The 18,333-nt window shown below is 26.9% G+C and overlaps 6 protein-coding genes across 6 annotated transcripts; 4 read left to right on the top strand and 2 right to left on the bottom strand.

The window, feature by feature from the left end:
- Window positions 1-418: 418 nt before the first annotated feature.
- Window positions 419-2,022, top strand: OCT59_019130 (uncharacterized protein; the record flags this gene model as incomplete). Its single annotated transcript, XM_066135820.1, has 1 exon — window positions 419-2,022. One exon carries the CDS (start codon window positions 419-421, stop codon window positions 1,937-1,939), a length of 1,521 nt encoding a protein of 506 aa, XP_066005075.1. The 3' UTR covers window positions 1,940-2,022.
- Window positions 2,023-7,793: 5,771 nt separating this feature from the next.
- On the top strand, window positions 7,794-8,201 carry OCT59_019129 (uncharacterized protein; the record flags this gene model as incomplete). The annotated part of the gene is made up of 1 exon (XM_066135819.1): window positions 7,794-8,201. The coding sequence occupies one exon, from the start codon at window positions 7,794-7,796 to the stop codon at window positions 8,199-8,201; it is 408 nt and encodes a 135-aa protein (XP_066005074.1).
- Window positions 8,202-12,579: 4,378 nt separating this feature from the next.
- Window positions 12,580-13,014, top strand: OCT59_019128 (uncharacterized protein; the record flags this gene model as incomplete). Its single annotated transcript, XM_066135817.1, has 3 exons — window positions 12,580-12,729; window positions 12,816-12,910; window positions 12,978-13,014. The coding sequence occupies 3 exons, from the start codon at window positions 12,580-12,582 to the stop codon at window positions 13,012-13,014; spliced, it is 282 nt and encodes a 93-aa protein (XP_066005073.1).
- A 272-nt stretch (window positions 13,015-13,286) lies between these two features.
- OCT59_019127 (uncharacterized protein) lies at window positions 13,287-13,739 on the top strand (the record flags this gene model as incomplete). The annotated part of the gene is made up of 1 exon (XM_025324765.2): window positions 13,287-13,739. The coding sequence occupies one exon, from the start codon at window positions 13,287-13,289 to the stop codon at window positions 13,737-13,739; it is 453 nt and encodes a 150-aa protein (XP_025184571.2).
- An 803-nt stretch (window positions 13,740-14,542) lies between these two features.
- OCT59_019126 (uncharacterized protein) lies at window positions 14,543-14,743 on the bottom strand (the record flags this gene model as incomplete). The annotated part of the gene is made up of 1 exon (XM_066135816.1): window positions 14,543-14,743. The coding sequence occupies one exon, from the start codon at window positions 14,741-14,743 to the stop codon at window positions 14,543-14,545; it is 201 nt and encodes a 66-aa protein (XP_066005072.1).
- A 403-nt stretch (window positions 14,744-15,146) lies between these two features.
- On the bottom strand, window positions 15,147-16,130 carry OCT59_019125 (uncharacterized protein; the record flags this gene model as incomplete). The annotated part of the gene is made up of 1 exon (XM_025324766.1): window positions 15,147-16,130. The coding sequence occupies one exon, from the start codon at window positions 16,128-16,130 to the stop codon at window positions 15,147-15,149; it is 984 nt and encodes a 327-aa protein (XP_025184572.1).
- Window positions 16,131-18,333: the final 2,203 nt, after the last annotated feature.

Genomic DNA, 18,333 nt, shown 5'->3' with positions numbered 1-18,333 from the left:
TGAAGTTCTTACGTCTATCTCTATCTATGCATTCCCGGTATATCGTTCCTTACCACCTTCAATAAAATTAATTTACATAAAATTTATGTAATTCAATTGATTCGTATACCTATCTACATAATTAATTCCGATACCCTAGCTGCTTATATAATCCTGAACGCTTCCTGCGCGGATTTATGTGCTCCACGTACTTTAAATACTAATAAAGAAATGCGTGTTACAAAAAATATGCAATATTGGTACTTTGTCGATCAAATGTATTGTAGTACATTTTCAATTGGTTGACGATCAACCTTTATTCTTAAATTCCAAATTAAGAAACCTGTATTACATTTTCTGCAGAAAATTATATAAAATTAACCCATTTCTGATGTAATGTTAAAACCGCCCACCTTTCCCTATCTCTCCTTTATATAATATGGCATGTTCAAAATTATTTTCAGGAGATTTACCAGAATTAACAGATGAGATCATACAATATTTTCGAAATGATTATAAAACGTTATATTCATGTGCTTTAGTTAATAGATTTTGGTCTCGATTAACAATTCCATTATTATGGGAAGATCCATCGAGTCTTCGTTTCATCGAAATTTATTTATATAGATTAAATGATAATGATAAAGATAAATTGAATAATTATTGGGATAAAAGTAATCCATATTCGAATACATTATTTAATTACCCTAGCTTTATTAAATATTTAAATACAAAGAAATTTATTATCTCAATTAATTCATTTATAAACGAGGAAAAACTTTCTAATCGAATCAAGAATTCTGACAATGTTGAGAGAATAATTTGTGATTTAATAATTAAATTATTTATCGAAAATGAAGTAAATTTAAATACTTTTGAACTTGAAGTGATTATCGATGATTCACTCGTTTCTTTTGAATTACTTTTAGAATGTTTAAAATTTATTTGTGATATGAAAAATTTAGAATCATTCTATTTTCAAATGGCAATAATGGATTATGATGAATATAATAATAAAATTGAGGAATTTTTAATGGAAATAATTAAATCACAACAAAATCTCAAAAATATTTCATTTGAAAATGTTAGTCTAAATGATTTTTTATCTTTAGAAAATAATATGAATCTTCCGATTTCATTATTTACAAATTCTAATTGTTTGAATACTTTAAACAAAATTATATTTTTTGATACTGATTTTAAAAATGTGGAATTAAAAGCGATTGAATCATTAAATGTTTTAGAATCAATTCATATTCTTTATTGTATTAATTTAAATTCTGATTTCATTCAACAAATCATAAGTTTTACTAAACCATTTAAATTGAAATCATTATTTATGAAAACAAAAATTCAAATTAGATTATTAGAATCATTATTACAAAAATCTTGTGATTACTTAGAAAATATTGGATTTGAATTATCAATGTATAAGTCGGGACAACTTGAGCCAATTATAAATCAATGTACAAAGATTAGATATTTTGAATTAGTACGTAGAATTAATAATCAAATGTCTTTCCCTGCTTTAAATTTAATTAAAAATTTTGGAAAAACTCTTAACTTCCTTTCTATAGAATTTTGTAGATATAGTCATGTATCAAGTAATGATATTAGACATAGTTCAAATATATTTTTAAAATTAGGAGAAATCCTTCCTCCTAAACTAGAATATTTAAGTTTAAGTCTCATGATTAATGCAAGAGATTTTAATACATTTTTATTCAAAACTCGAAATATTATTATTAAAAAATTATTAATCGAAAATTTGATGAAAGAAGGTGATTTAATGCCTTATATAAAGGAACATGTTATGAAAGAGAAAAGAGTAAGATATTTGGCTATTAATGGAGGTGTTTCTGAAAATGATATAAAGGAATTTGAATCTTATAATATTAAAATTGTGAATTTTGATGATTTTTATATTCGAGCTTATGAATTTGTAAACGAAATGTATTAGTATTATCAATAGTTTATTACAAGTTGTAAAATGTGATTTATTTTTATAATAAATAAAGAAAGTTTGTTTTTGATTATTGTTATAAATAAAGTTTTTTATCACTACTATGAAATATATTAGTCATACCATCAGCAACTATAGTGTACGGTATTTGGAATTTCATATAATCTAACAAATTTTCTTGCTCTGGTAGTATGCAAGTTTTCGGATCTTTTGATCCTGTTGCTATCTTCTTATGTTACCTACTTACTTTCTGAATGTTCCCTACCTGAGTTTTCTTCTGTAGAATTAAATGTTTTAGAATCTGTTCAACAAATTATTAATTCAACTAAACCAATTAAATTATTTACTATAAACTAGCAGTAACCCGTTGCTTCACACTGGGACCAATGAATTTGTTTAAATAGAAAAATTTTAGTATTATAATGTAATATTAAGTAAATTAAAGATGGTTACAGTAGTTTTTTGTAATTTAATATGGTAATAATTAGTCAACAAAAAATAATAAATTAATATGTATTAAATTATTACTATAATATAGCTTATATTAATGATTTGACGTTTGCGATTTAATAATTTTTCACCTAGGGTGATTGAACCTATATAATTTACCTGGTGATATCACCTCATTAATCATTATTAAATTTGTACATTAAATTTTATTGGCTAATTATAATAATGAGCTGATCATTTTATATTTTGAATTCATTGTTTTTAGGTCTTTCGGTTCTTCTTTGTAACTACTAAGGTATGTTTTTTTATTTTTTTTGTTTTTGTTTATTTATTACATGTAATTTCCATTTCCTACTAACTTTATTTCTTCTTTAGTTCTATGGGTTTTGTTTTTACTTGGTCCCCCTGTTTATCTCATTTCGTCCCTTCAACACTTTTTTGTTTTCTTTTTGTCTCTTCATCTCTTTTGCTCTTTTTATTCTTCCCTTCCTTCATTTTTTCCATTGTTTTTTATTTCCTCTTCGTTCCTTCATCTTTTTCATTCCTTTACACTACCCTTCGTTCCTTTCATTTTTATTTCATTCCCACTTCATCTTTTTCGTTCCTTTACACTATCCTTTGTCATTTTCATTTTTTTTCCATTCTTACTTCTCTTTACACTACCCTTTGTTCCTTTCATTTTTTTATTTCCTTTGCTCCATTTCGTCCCCCTCCATTCTTTTCATTTTTTCATTCCCACTTGATATTTTTCGTTCCTTTAGTTTCTTTCACTCCCCCTTTGCTCCATTTTGTTTCTCCCTCACTCCCCCTTCGTTTCTTTTATTCCCTTTTACTCTCCTTATTTTTTCATTCACTCTCATTTTTTTTGATTAATTTTTTATTAATTATAAACTTTAAAATTATTTCTTATTTTTTATTTTATATTACGTCAATCTTAAACTTATAACCAACTTAAAAAAAATATTTGAATAATTAAATGTATTAGAATCTATTCATTTCATTTATTATTATTCTTTTGATACTTAATTTAACTAAACCAGAATCAAAATCTTTATTCAAAAATCTGGTAGTTATTTAGAGAATTACGGATATAGATTTGGTTATAATAATCTATTATTAAATCAACAATTTCTTCAAAAAAAATACATATTTTATAATTAATTGATTGATTTTATGAATTTGAAAATCATACTATTTATCTAATGTTCAATTTAATTGAAAAAATCTTACTAATCTTTCTATCAACGTTGATATATCTGATATGTTTATTTTGTTTAAAAAAATAATGATTTTGTAAATATATTTAATAAAATATTTTATTTTTTATTTAATAATAAAAAAAAATTTAAAAAAAATTTGAGAGGAAGAAAAAGGATTAAGAAAGAAATCAGTTTAAAAAAAGGAATCTGAAAAAAAAAATAGGTACTAAAAAAATTCTGAAAAAAAACAATAATCCAATCCAAAAGAGTGAAAAAAAAAATTTTTTTTTTAAAAAATAACAATACGGTTTAAAAAAAAAGATTGAAAAAAAATAAAATAAAATAAATTGGTCTTAAAAGACCAAAACAATGGGGATTATTTAATAAAAAAAAATATAGTTTGGAAAAAAATTAAACCTAAACGGGAAAAGAATAAGAAAAAACAAAATTTTCAGGTTGAAAAAAACTAAACTGAAAGAAAAGGGAGAAAATTTTTTTTTCAGTTTTGAAAAATTTTTTAAAAAAAAGGAACCAAAAAAAAAAAATCGGACAAAATTTTATTAACTGAAATTGGATTAGTTGATTGGAATCGAGACCATAAATAGATCAGGCAGAAGCATGTAAAATTTTAATTATATGGCATGGGATTTCAAGTTACATAATTCAAATTATTTATATAGAGACTAATCCAAACGTCAGACAAATTTTTTTTAATTATATAGATGTTAGTCTATTATTGAGTTTGATACAAAGAAATATTAATAATAAGAATCAGGAAAAAAGGCAATTTGCTGTGGCGCCGCAACATTGATCTGATCATCGATCCAAACCTAAATAGTGAAAGAATGTATTCGGGAAAAAAAAATTTGGTTTGAAAGAAAAAACCAAACCAAAAAAGGAAAAGGGAAAAAAAAATTTAGATCAAAAAAAACCAAAAATAAAAAATTCCGATTAAAATTTCATTAACCTTAGATGTTGTAATGCCGTAATATACCTAGTAAATTTATTAATTATGAGGCGCAGTATTACATTTAGAATTAATATATAAAATTTTTACGTAATAAATATAACGTCCTAAACTAATAGCCTATTAGGTCAGATGATTGAAATATCAGGTGGTTAATTTGCAGATCATGACGAAAGATCTAGAATTAGAAAAAATTCTGGAACAAAAAAAATTTTTACAGCGTCGTCGTTTATTTTTATAAATATTACAAAAACGTTCGTTTCCATTTATTTCTGATAAGAGTTTTATGTTATGTTCTCACTTTATTATAGTTACACTTTTTATCATTCTTTATTATATATAAAATATTACATTTTACTTCGTTTCTTTATTATTTTAGTGTTAAAAAGTCAGGAAAAATTTTTTTTCACTGGATGTTTTGTAATAGTCCAACCGGTTTCTTCTTTTTACCTCCTTTCATTATCACGAATATGTGTAACGAAGTAACTCCTAACCCCTGCCAACCTACCAAGGCTATAGTTCGTCTTTACCGACCAGCAAAGGTCCATACATTTTGCTTTCATATCAAAAAACTCAATCCCTACGTCCGTTGTGACACTAGAGGAAGTGGCACATTATACAACACTAGTATAGGTCGTTATTACCTGCTCGATTTTAATTATAGAGCTGATCATCCTAACACTGATGATAAATTATACCAGATTTACACCAATGATATTGAACTATCACAAGAACACTGTCGTACATTTGGATCAACATCTAAGATTGCCAATCTCAACTATTTAATAGGAAATTACCTCACGTTCGTATTCTCTCTTAATAGGCAATTTCCTAAGCACATCGTAAACAAATACTTTAAACGTTTACGCCAATCATTAATAGAAAAATTTTCTGCGATACGCCGCCGATTGGACCTCAACAAAAACACCAATATAATTAGTTGGAAGTCAACCAGAACTTTTATTAAATTTAGTTTTGAAAATCACGTGATTTTCATAGGCTTTCACCTTGCCTGCGGACATAATGATTGCCCAAGACCTGCGGCTTCAGTTAGTAATCAAGATCGTTGGCGTTGTAATCGCCATCATAAGGCCATTGTAATAGAACACCCTACAAATCCTCTCACATCAGTTAAAACTTCTATCAAATCTACAAGTATGACGATTAATACTGCAGCACCAAAGCACGATCCTAAATTCCATTGTAATAAATCAACTATTGGCGTCAGTAAAGACGTTCATTTGCAACGCCTTGGTGTCAGTTATACGGTTACAATACGAAAATATAACTGTCAAGTACAAACCACAAAACGCTAGGTTACAATATAGCGTAACCCCAGAGACTAAAATTAACTCCAAAAAAAGAGTTACTTCAGAATATCGTTATTTTAAAGAATATTCACGTCTTACTTTCGACATACACCGTTCTTCAAACAAATTGAACGATGGAAGCGGCTTACCACCAGTGTTCTTAGACACGAACATAACGGAATATCCTTCAAAAATAAACCTTTCCTGCTAAATGAGGATAAGAATAACTCCAAACCTTATGTGGTTTTCAAACAGATCTATCACTTACCGAAACGGACACATGATAACATAGGTTATATCGAACAATGTGAAAATTGTGCCAATAAGAAATTATTTCGATCAACAAAAAATTGGATCCGTCGAGTCAAAAAGCGTAACAAACTTAAGAAAAGATTACCTCCTTTACCACCAGATTTTAACAGTGACGCTCGCTTATTCTATTACAACACTTACAATCTTAATTTGTTCAACTATAAAGTACGCTGCCATTTTGATGTCAGCTCACTTCGTGAATATAATTATGGCTATCATAAAGCCCTGGAACTCTACAAAAGCTTTAAAGATAGATCATCTCGCCGCATTACCCGGGAAGAAATATCTCCAATGATGGACAGTGATATGATTATTAATGCACGTGATCGTGCTATTATTAACGACTCCTCTACTTATTTTAGTAGATTTTACCTTCCGACTCCTCCACGTAAACAATAGACGCCAGTTCTTTTTATTTACCTGATTTTTGGGTTTTTGGGTTTTTTTTTATATATATTACTCCTTTATTATAGGATAGTTTTCATTTATAGTTTTATTTGATAGTTCTACTTCTTTATTAGAAGACAATTTCGGACCTACTAAAAATATACCATTCTATGCCTGACAGTATTTACGCATAGTAGTTAGTATAAGCCTAACTAAAAGAAAAATACAGGTGATCTGTTTGAATTGTTTTTTTATTTTTTTCTGTTCGCCTTTATCACTGTTACTTCCTAATTTTTGGTGGATGTGTCATAAATTAGTTTTTCTTAAAATTCTAGTCAGGGCTTGATTTATTGGGCGATGATGTTTACATTGTGCATTTTTTATAATTTTTATTAGTCTAAAATTATCAATGTACTCTCCTGGCTTACCTTAAAATAAAATAAATAAATAAATAAATAAGATCTAGAATTAGAATCATTAACGGATAAGAAATAGATTCAAGGAAATGTCAATCATTAGTATATTTTTTGGATTTTGATAGAGAAAAGGATGCATAGTAATTTTCCTTTTTAGATTATTATTTTAATTTCTTATAAATAGCCGATTTGGCCTTGTTGAAAGTGAGGCTACGAATTTTGAAAATAGCTAATAATTATCATATACCTTTAGAATAGTTAATTTCGATTCTTTTTGCCTTTTTCTTATGATGAAAAAGAGTCACATTAATTAATTTAATGGTATTATTAGAAGGTTCTAATATGGAGAGACTATCGCATTTTGAATTTTAGGATAAATATTTAATGGTTATTTAATATTATTAAACCATTGTATTTATTTATATTTATTAATAAAGTATTATTTTGTCAATATCTAAGGTGGCAACGTGACTTATCACGGGCTTAGGTATTACAAGGTACAACATGACTTGCCGATCAAGCGAGTCAGTCTCAACTATAAAGAACATGGATCAGCAATTCAAAATTAATTTATACAGGCTAATCTAAACGTTAGTCACACAAACACTTTTTTTTAATTATATAGATGAGATTCCACGAGAATTATTATTGCAAAAATCTGGTAATTATTTAGAAAATTTTGGGTATAGGTTAAGATTTTTTTTTTTTAGACTGCAAACAAAACGACAATTATTAGAATTAATTATAAAATATTGTAAAAATATCAGATTACTTGATTATTGTGTATTTAATGACGACATTAATTCTTTAATGTCCAGTTTAATTGAAAATATTAAACAAAATCTTAATTATTTTTCAATCAATTTAAGTAATTATGAAGATAATGAATATAGTAATATCAAGCCAATATTACAAAATTTAGGACAAACACTTCCTTCTAAACTTGAATATTTAAGTTTTGTTCTTGAACATCAAGAAAATGTTAATTATGTTGCTATTGTACCTTGTATAAAAGAATATATTATGAAGAAGAAAAGAGTTAAATATTTGGCTATTAAGAGTACAATTTTTAGTAATACTAAGTTATATTGTATGGATTTGTTTGATTTAAAAGACGAAGTGAAAGAATTTAAGTTACATAATATTGAAGTACTTAGTTATATTAAATTATTTACTGATATTACTGATATTTATAGATTTTCAAATGAAATTGATTAATTATTTAGTTGTTTTTTAAAGTATTAGATAGAAATATCTTTAAATTTATAAATGGAAGTTGCTTTATGAATAACTTATCCACTTATCCTATATTCATTTATTTATAATTATTTTTTAAAGTATAGTTAAACAATTGTTAATCGCTTGAAAAAAGTTTTTAAATAAATATTATAAATTAATATACGCCTCTATAGGACCATCATGTACACGTTGTACCAATAGATATTAATATTGTTATTGTACGGGCGTCATGCTTAATAATGATCTGATGTGGCACTCCGTGCCACATCATACCATTATCAAGCACGCCCGTACAATAACATACAAATAATAATTAAGGAAAGGATATAAAACAGGACCCAGAAATATATATATAGGGGTCAGGTGATGAAATTTACTATGAGCTGTACGCATTTTTTCAGGGCCGCACGGGTTGATCGACATTCGACATCCATCAATGCGGTCAAATGAGTTACCATTCCAATGAATAAAAAATATGGTGGTAAATCCAAGAAAAATTATTTTCGATATTGAAAAAACTGAATTAAAAAATTTATTTTTCGGTATTAAATATTAAATAAAAATTATTTTCAGTATTGAAAAAGACAAAAATAATACAAAAATAAGAACAAAATATTAATAATATAAAAAAAGTTGTCTAAAAAAAAAAAAATATTAATAATAAAGAAAAATCGGTTTTGGAAAAAAAACACCGAAAAAGAAATTTGAAAAAATAAAAAATTTCAGTTTAACAATTGAAAATAGTTTCAAAAAATTTTCATTAGCACTCAGTTAGTATTATTAAATTAAAATTCATCAACCGGAACTGGATTAGCCACAAAACTCTTCATAGATTGGCTATCAGAACTTACCGTCTTACGGTGGCACCGCAGTTTCGATCCAATCTGACCATCAAATCCGACTCTGTAAAAAAGTCAATCCGTTTTTTATATTCTATCCTATTCCGTAAAGACTCATATTTTCGTTTTCCGTAAATGGATCCGTGAAAGGCTCATTTTTACGGAGTTTTTACAGAAATAACGGATAAAATTTTTTATATACCTAAATAATGAAAGTGAGAAAAAAAGTATTAAGTCTCTTTTTCTTTTGGATGTCTTTTAAATAAAAGTTAAAAATTTTAAAATTCAAAACGTCATAAAATTATTTTTATTTTAATGTATCTCTTACATAGTACCTATTTTACAAGTATGTACCTTTTTCAAATATAAAAAAAAATTAAATCAATTGACTAAATAATTTAATGGGCTATACAATAATACGAATTACCTATTAAAATTATGTCGATGATCAGAATGCAAACAAAAACGTAAATGTCATTTTGTTGTTAATATTAAATTTAATTTTATTATTAATTGTTAATGGAAACTAGTATAGACCTGAAATTTCATCCAAATTAAAAAAAACTATATTTATTTGGTTTATAATTAAACTATGGACGACTACTGCATACAGCAAAATGCTAGTTACTTATTAAAGCTTTTCCAACATCATATCATCAACATATAAACCAACTTTACTATAAACAGGAATTATACTAATTAACTCCGCTACAATTGCTATTAGATCCAATCAAACACGTCAAACGAATTTTCTATATTTGCTTCAAATTTATTTAACATATTATTCTCTACAATGGCCTACCGTTCTCTTAGTGTTTTTAACCTAGTTAATTTACTAATCACCATGTTCAATCGTCAAATATCTAATCAGAGCTCCAAATTGGATCAGCTCAAATCGGGTACCCGATGGGCCAGGTCATAATAAATAATAAAGAAATTTATACCCAAGGTTTTTTTCTTCCTTTTGTTCAGTTGCTTTTATCTATAAGTGAAAAATATATTACTAAATGATATTATTAATAAAATAAATCATGTAAAAAATTAATGTGAAAAATAAGTACTTAGGTTTAGTTTAGTAAAATCTATTGCTTCTATTGATTCTATAATATAAAAAAAATAATTATATACATCAATAAATATTTAAAGAATGCTTTTATAATGTAATTAATTACCTGAATATTCTTCCAATGAATTATCACCACCTTTTCTATCATCATCATCCTTGTTATCAATAGCATTTTTTGGTTCTGGAAGATTTTTAAAATCTAAAAGTCTACTCATGTAAACTGCTTGAGGATTTGTAACATATGAAAGAGTACAACCAGTATATAATGATGTTGATGATATTAACTTTTCATTAATTTCTTCTGTTTCCTCAACTTGCTTTTTGTTTTCAGTTTCATCATCATCTAATTTTTTATTTAATTCTTTTAATAAATCATATAATTCATTTGCTTTAGGTCGTTTTAAAGGATCTGCATCCCAACATTGTTTAATGATGTTTAAAATAAATTGAGGAATTTTATAATTTGATTTTGGCCTAAGTCCTTGACAAATACTAATAGCTAAGAATTTATCATGAGCAATATCATGATAAGGAGGAAGCCCTGTACATACTTCATATGCAACAATTCCAAATCCATAAATATCACTTTCTTGAGTATATTCTTTTCCTCTTAAAACTTCTGGTGCTACATAGGGTAATACTCCATACAGTTCTTTAGATTCATTTTGGGATGGTTTTACATTTGCTGGTCGACATAATCCTAAATCAGTAATGAAAGTATAATAGCTGTCTTTTAAAATATTACCACAATGAAAATCACGATGAACTAATCCATATTCATGAATACAAGCTAGGCCTTTTGCAACACTTTGTAAAATTATCAACTTTTCATCCCATTTTGTTGAATTAAAATTATTATTTAAATGTTGTCTTAAACTACCATTTATTACATATCCCATTACCATCATAAAATTTCTAGATTCTGGATCTTTAGTAATGCCGTAACAGTGTGTAATATTATCTACATGTTTTGAATAAATCATATGATGGGTTTCAATCTAAAAAAGAATCAATAACAATAATAATAAATAGACAGTTTAGCATTTATAATAAAACAATATCATAGAATTATATACAAATAAGTAACTTACTTCACTTAATAAATCGGATGTAATATCTTGAGAATTATGTAAACATTTTAAAACAACTGGAAAATTCTCATATTCCCTACAATAATATTTACTTCTAATCCAATTATTATTCTCAAAATCCCAATTTGTTATCCATCCATCTTTCCAAATTGCTTTATAGATAGTTCCAAATCCTCCTTTTGCCAAGTATTCAACATTTTCAAATCTATCATATTCAATCCATTCTAAAATGTCACTATTATATTTAACTTTAAGTTGTGTTTTTTGAATAAACTTATCAACTTTATGATTTCCACTAGTCCAATTTTTGAAATTTTGTTGAAGTTTACATCGATATAAATGTCTATAATTTTTAGGCTGCTTACATTTTTTGCATAAACCTCTCTCTTTATAACGTATTTTTAATTCTTCATTTAATATAAGCTTATCAATTAACAAACTTTGTTCTTCAGTTAGGTACTTATGGTTAAAATGTTTTATTTGCTCAAATACATCATCATTGAGCATATATTCTTCCATATTAGATTAATAAACGTAGCTTCAGTTTTATGCCTAAACGGAGCGAAAAAGATGACTTTTTTTTTAAAAAAAAATAAAATAAAAATAAAACGTATTACAGTTGCACAGCGACGATTGACAAATTAATTTTTAACTTAGGCCAACGTTCAGAAGTTCAGCTGACGATCACAGAAGAAATTTCCTTTTTAATAAACTCCGAACAAAATAATTGTTTCACAAAAAAAACTTTGTCGATCACCTAATAACAAATTATTAATTAATCATTATATTATATAGGTATTTTATTTTTAAATACAAGCCAATCAATATCATTATCAGTAACAACATACATTAAAAATAATAATTGCGTCAAAATTGTTTAGATTGAAAATTTTTTTAAAAAAATGTATTATCCAATTAGATTAATTGCTTTAAATATATTTTACCAATAATGAAGTAGTATAAAACTAAAAAAAAAAAATATTTTACCATTATTATGTGAAGGAAATTTGTATTAACGAATGAATTTAGTTATAATATAATTCATTATTAAAGTAGGTCATGTTATAAAAATTTTAATTGCTTGTAAGTATAAAATAATTATTAGAATTTTGGCAACTCTTCCGGACGATCTTCTGTCCAAAAAGTTTTGGAGAAGGAAAATAAATTTTCTGTATAGCCAAGTTTATTAAAACATATTAAAATATGCAAAAATGAAGTCATACATTTCACTAAAAGAGTTTGTAAATATATTTTACGAGGAAATATTCGAGTTAAACTTTTGGGAAAATAGGGACGAAACATAAATATATTTTTCGAGAAAAAGTTGAACGGATGTTTAAACAAATGATAAAGAGATAATAATGTTATTACTAGAGAGTAGCGTTGAAATTGCCCATAAAATATACGTGGATAATATGAAGCGTTTAGGCAAAGACAATGAGAAGTTGCGAGGATGGTTGAGCGAAGCGAACACACAGTCACGTGAATCGAATAGAATTATAATTAAACAGGTCAAAAATAAAGAATCACACAGTACGCCGAAATAAAGCAAGTAAAAAACGGGTTAAGGGACAAACTGGAAAAATCAAGAAATCAGACCATATTGGGTCGATCACGAAAGAAAAAAGAAAAATCGGCGATCACGGAGATTCCCATTTTGGTTGATGATCAGGAGTTAGTAGACGAAGAAAGGTAGGATCTTTGTTTTTTACGTGTATTGGTATGAAAATTACATCATAAAAGAATTATCTAAAAATAGGAAAGGTTTACCGCGTACGAATCAAGAAGCAATTTAAATAAGAGCGCTTATATTGTTGAAGGGAGTAAATAAAATATATGAAGGAGGTTCTTTCGGTACTAGATAAAACAAACATTTTGTTAGAAGGTATGATGGTAAATTGAAGGAAAATGGCAATTGATACGAGGTATGTCATATGAGGAAATGAAAGAATAATAAAGACTATTTTGTCTTCCGCTTTATTTTCATCAAGTTCATCTTCTTTACAAAGTTCTTAAAACCATATCAAAAAATTGGAAATTATTGATGTATTTAAAGAACAAAAATATAATGAAGACGGTTATAAAGAATGGTTTAGAGAGAGGCATGGTATGGTCATTTCGCCGGTTTAAGGAACCAATTAGGAGTAAACAGGAGGAGAAAAGTAAGACAGAGTCGGAACAAGAATCTTTGGACACGCCATATCAAGAAAATGATTTGGAAACGCTACCTCAAAAAAATTTTTTGGAATTGGGCGGTATTAGTAAGTATCAAATGACGAAAAAAAAATTAGGTTCATCTAATGATGTGGAACAGCTAACGTCAGTGTCTGAAGAAAAAGTAGTAGATACGATTAATCAGTTTAGGAAAAGATTAGAGGTTAATGAAGAAAAGACGGTAACGGGAAGTCAATTGAAGAAAGATAACGCAACAACAGACGAAGTGGTGAATATTATCAATGAACAAAGGGAGGAAAAAGATTATTTGTTCCATAACAGCGATACGTTGCTTCACCACTTTTAGATCCAGAAAGATTAAAAGTAGTCCAAAAGTCAAGATGTTGGAAGCTATTTTTACGTCGGCAGGAGAAGAAATGGAATGGGAAAAGATTGAAGAGAAAATTCTTAGGGAAGTTAGAGACTTATAAAAGCAAAAAGCAATGGTTATAAATATGAAGGCGCGAAATCTTTGATCGAATCAAAGAAAGACTGATTAAAGCGGGCGGAATCACATGATGTGATTAAAAAGTATATGACGCTTAACAATGAATTCGAAAAAAGAGTAAAAGAAGAGAACGGAGAAAGGGATGTTACTAATATTAATGAAAAAAGAGCTACGGATGCGTAAGAAAGTGACATTTAGTTTTTGGTCTTAATATTCTAGTTGATGTCACGTGATTTAACGTTAAAAATTTTTTCGAACGAAATTTATAATTATTAAGAATTAATATAGTTTTTCGAATTTTTCCTTTTTTGGTTATATTTGTTCAGAGTAGTATTTACACTTAATGAGTTTGTTTTCTTTGGTTTATTATAATGTTACTAATTAAAAATTTTAGATTAGTTTAGACTAGCAAAGTTTTTTTTAGTCATTTATTTAGTGTAGATATTTATTGAGATGATGTGTTTTTACGCTAAATTTCATTGTTAAAACAAATTGGTATTTAATGATCAAAATTAAAAAATATAATAATTTAAAAATGTCAAAAGTAGTTACAATTAAAGATACTTTAAATTATCTAAATAAAATCGGCAAGTTTTCTTTAAAATAACTAGCTGTATTATTTAGTTTCCATTATTTATGAAAAAAATAAAAAAAAATTACTACTATATTAACAAAATAAAAAATGCATAATATTTGACGGAATTTGCTGAATGTGCACGGTGTATGGATGCGTCCGCCCCATTTGTAGTAGTCTGTTCCTCTGTTATACTTGCTATTTCCAGTTCTTGTTCCACTTGAACAATTGTGGCTTTGACGTTTTCTATCTCCTTGGCTTTTTCTTTGTTATCAATCTCCATGCTCATGGGAACGTAATTATTTTTTTGTCGTTAAAATCTTGCGTAGTATCATTTATGACTGAATCTTGTGACGCAGCATTATAATGTGCTCTATTTTTATACCAATTTCTATTGTTGTTATGTCTAAAAGCTTCCATTCCTTCATGTTCGTAATATGATTTTTCTTGGTAGCTAAGAATTTTGTTTTGTTGAACTGTGGCATAGTATCGGTTTTCTAACTCACTGTATTTTTTATCTTTATCTATTATTATTTGTGTTTGTTGGTCTATTGTGCTTTGCAATAAAATGATTCTATCGTTGAGAGACTGGACGTTTTTGTTAATAAAGTTATTTGTTAGCTCTTTCCTCGATAAAACTATATTTTTTGACATTTTGTATAATAATTATAGTGTTTTACTTAAAAAAGAATTCAGTAAACGTAATTGTGATTATTATTATAATTGATATTGTAATTATTGTAATTGTAATTGTGAATATTAAGAGTTTGAATTCCAAATTCTTTCATAATTCGCTCATCGCGTTCTTTTTCCTCGGCAAGTATCATTTCAAGTTCTGTAACTTCAGCCTTACTATTTAAAGCAGCTTCAGCTTCGGCTATCATAACAGATATTTTACTATTAAGTCTTTTAAGGATGATATCTTCATCATCATCGTCATTATTATCGGATGTCTTGTTGAAATTATTGCTCATTTTTGAAGATGATTTGCGACGTACAAATCTACAGCCACGACGAACACGGAATTGTCTTCGTCGTGAAGTTGAATTTGTTGGTGAATGTGTTGGTGTTGATCGAGTAGTTGGATAATCTTGTTGCGAAGGTAATGTAGAAATTGTAAATGAAGGTTTAGTTTTAGACTGAGTAGTTGGATGATCTTGTTGTGAGGGTGAAGTAGAAATTGTAAATGAAGGTTTAGTTTCAGTCTGAGTAGTTGGATAATCTTGTTGCGAAGGTGAAGTAGAAATTGTAAATGAAGGTTTAGTTTCAGTCTGAGTAGTTGGATAATCTTGTTGCGAAAGTGATGTAGTAATTGTAAATGAAGGTTTAGTCTCAGACTGAGTAGTTGGATAATCTTGTTGTGAGGGTAATGTAGAAATTGTAAGTGAAGAGTTAGTTTCAGTAGAATTATCGTAAGGTTGAGGAGATTCTTCATCTTCAACCGTTTCTACATTTTCATCCCAAGTAGAAACATCTTTTTTCTTATGATCATAGACATTTTCATAATTTTGTCTAGTTGAATGACCTCCGGTACTATTTAACGTATTTCCAGTTAATATATTTATAGCATCATCGGCAAAATCGGAAGTATAGGTAGCAAGTTCAACAACTTTGTATATAAAGTTTGCGACAATTCCTTGTTGTTGTTGGAAATCTTGTATTGAAGTTGACTGCATTTTGTGTTGATATTTTTTTAAAAAGATTTAGGTATATAGTAATATATATAAGGTTTATTGGAAGAAAGGTATAGTAAAGAGCAACAAATAAAATATAAAAAAATCAATTTTTGTTGCTCCGTGCGAGGTATTTTTTAATATATTTTTCGTGTGCGAGAGTAACGGATATTTGGTAAAAAAAAGAAAAAATTTTTTTTTTGCGTATTTTTAAAATTTTATATGTATGTATGTATGTATATATATATATAATTTTTTTATACATGTATTGGATGACTCAAAAGATGACTCAATATTTTTAAGTGGCTCAACTCGTGATTTTTTAATAGATGATAAATTTCACGATAAAACCATACAATTATCACATGATCGGAACTAAACATAATATGAGTAATAACAGATAATAATTAATAACTTGTAATTAGATAATTAAATATTATTTATTTGTAATAATGCGATATAAAAGACATATGATATAATATACATATAAGTAATATATAATATAACAAGTGTTGAAGAATTTTAACATATGTGATGTTATTAATAGAAAGATTTATAAACATTTCTTGATATTTACTTTTTTGTAAATTTCGGGTTCAAAGAACGAAATGCAAAAATACATGTTGCATTTCACAATAGGTTTTGTCTTACCATTAAACTTTTTTTTGATAGATGTATAATAGAATATGCATAATACGCATAATACAATATGAGTCAAATTGTAGTATCACCAAATTTCAGATTTTTTGATTGATAAAATCATTGATCATCAACAATCTATGAATGTATATTTTATTTAGATTGAGTAAATTTATAAAATAAAATTATATGTATTTAAATATTTTAAAAAAACTAGGATAATTGAATAGTGTATTTGAAGGTAATGAATTATTAATAATTTTATATCTATTTGATTTCGTTTTAATATCATCACTTAAGTAAATATCAAGTAAATATTAATAACACGATATTTTGATTTTCCCATAATAACGGAATCGTTAAATGACACCATAATCTGTTAACTAAAATGCATGAATGTAAAATTGAATGATCCTTTTGGAAATATTTTATAATTTTATATGTTAAAAGGGGAAGTATCAAATTGTTATTACGCCCAGCCAATATATTCATTTTTGGAGTGATGATTCCGATATTGTCGCACAATGCGTCAAAATTTAATATTGTTATGAAGTCGCAGTAACTAATCTGTCACGTAATAATATTTATCATGTGACCTCGAACCTACGATTTTACTTTGGTTACTATTACCTTTAATAGTACTATTATTCGAAACTTATTGTTATTATAAACTGTATGTAAAGAATCTTTATGATACAATTGACTAATCTTTATTTGTTTTGAGTGCAACTATTTAACTAAACTTTACAACCTTGCTAACCAATACAAAGCTAAACTAATATATAACGATCCCATTCTTTGTAACTCAACGAGTTTTATTACGACTGTAAATGGTCAATTATGGTTCGAATGTCATGATTTTATTAGTTCAAAATAAATCACATTTAATATATTTTACATTTTATAGTCCTAACTCCTCTTTAATCATGAACTCTTGTTTTCATCAATAAACTAATATAAACTATAATAAAAAATTTTTAAATTATCTATTCAATTATAACTAAGAATTTTGGGAGATGTCTCAAATCTAAAATGGCATCAATGAATCGGAAAAATACGGCCCGACCTGGATTGTACAATGATTGGAGTCATTCCACTTTTGATTTAAAATATCCTTTTTGGTAACTCATTATAAATATAAAAAAAAAAATATTTTTAACTTATATTACGAAAATATCTCAGGTGGAAATTTTAATCACAAAAATTATATATATATATATATAGTTCATATTGTAATAAACCTTTTACTGAAGAATTATGATGTAAAAAATGTAACCCACGCAGAATAATAGGAGGATGGACTAGTGGAAATTCTAGTTTATAAAAGATACAATATATGATAAAAGAGAATATGGTTATAATTTTCTCTAGTGGGTACCATTTGACAGATTTACAGATAGAAAAGAAATTGGGGAAGGTAGATTTGCTAAAGTATATTCTGCAACTTGTATTGATGGTACTATGTCTGAAAAAGTCGCTTTGAAAAGGTTAAATGGATCACGGAATATGTCAGATAAAATATTTATTATAAACTAGGTAACGGGATCCGTTGTAATGTCCGAAGCAC

Source organism: Rhizophagus irregularis, chromosome 28 (genome assembly GCF_026210795.1).
Source record: "Rhizophagus irregularis chromosome 28, complete sequence".
NCBI lineage: Eukaryota > Fungi > Glomeromycota > Glomeromycetes > Glomerales > Glomeraceae > Rhizophagus > Rhizophagus irregularis.
Note: the sequence above shows the minus strand (reverse complement) of the source record. Positions and strands in the feature narration are given on the sequence as shown.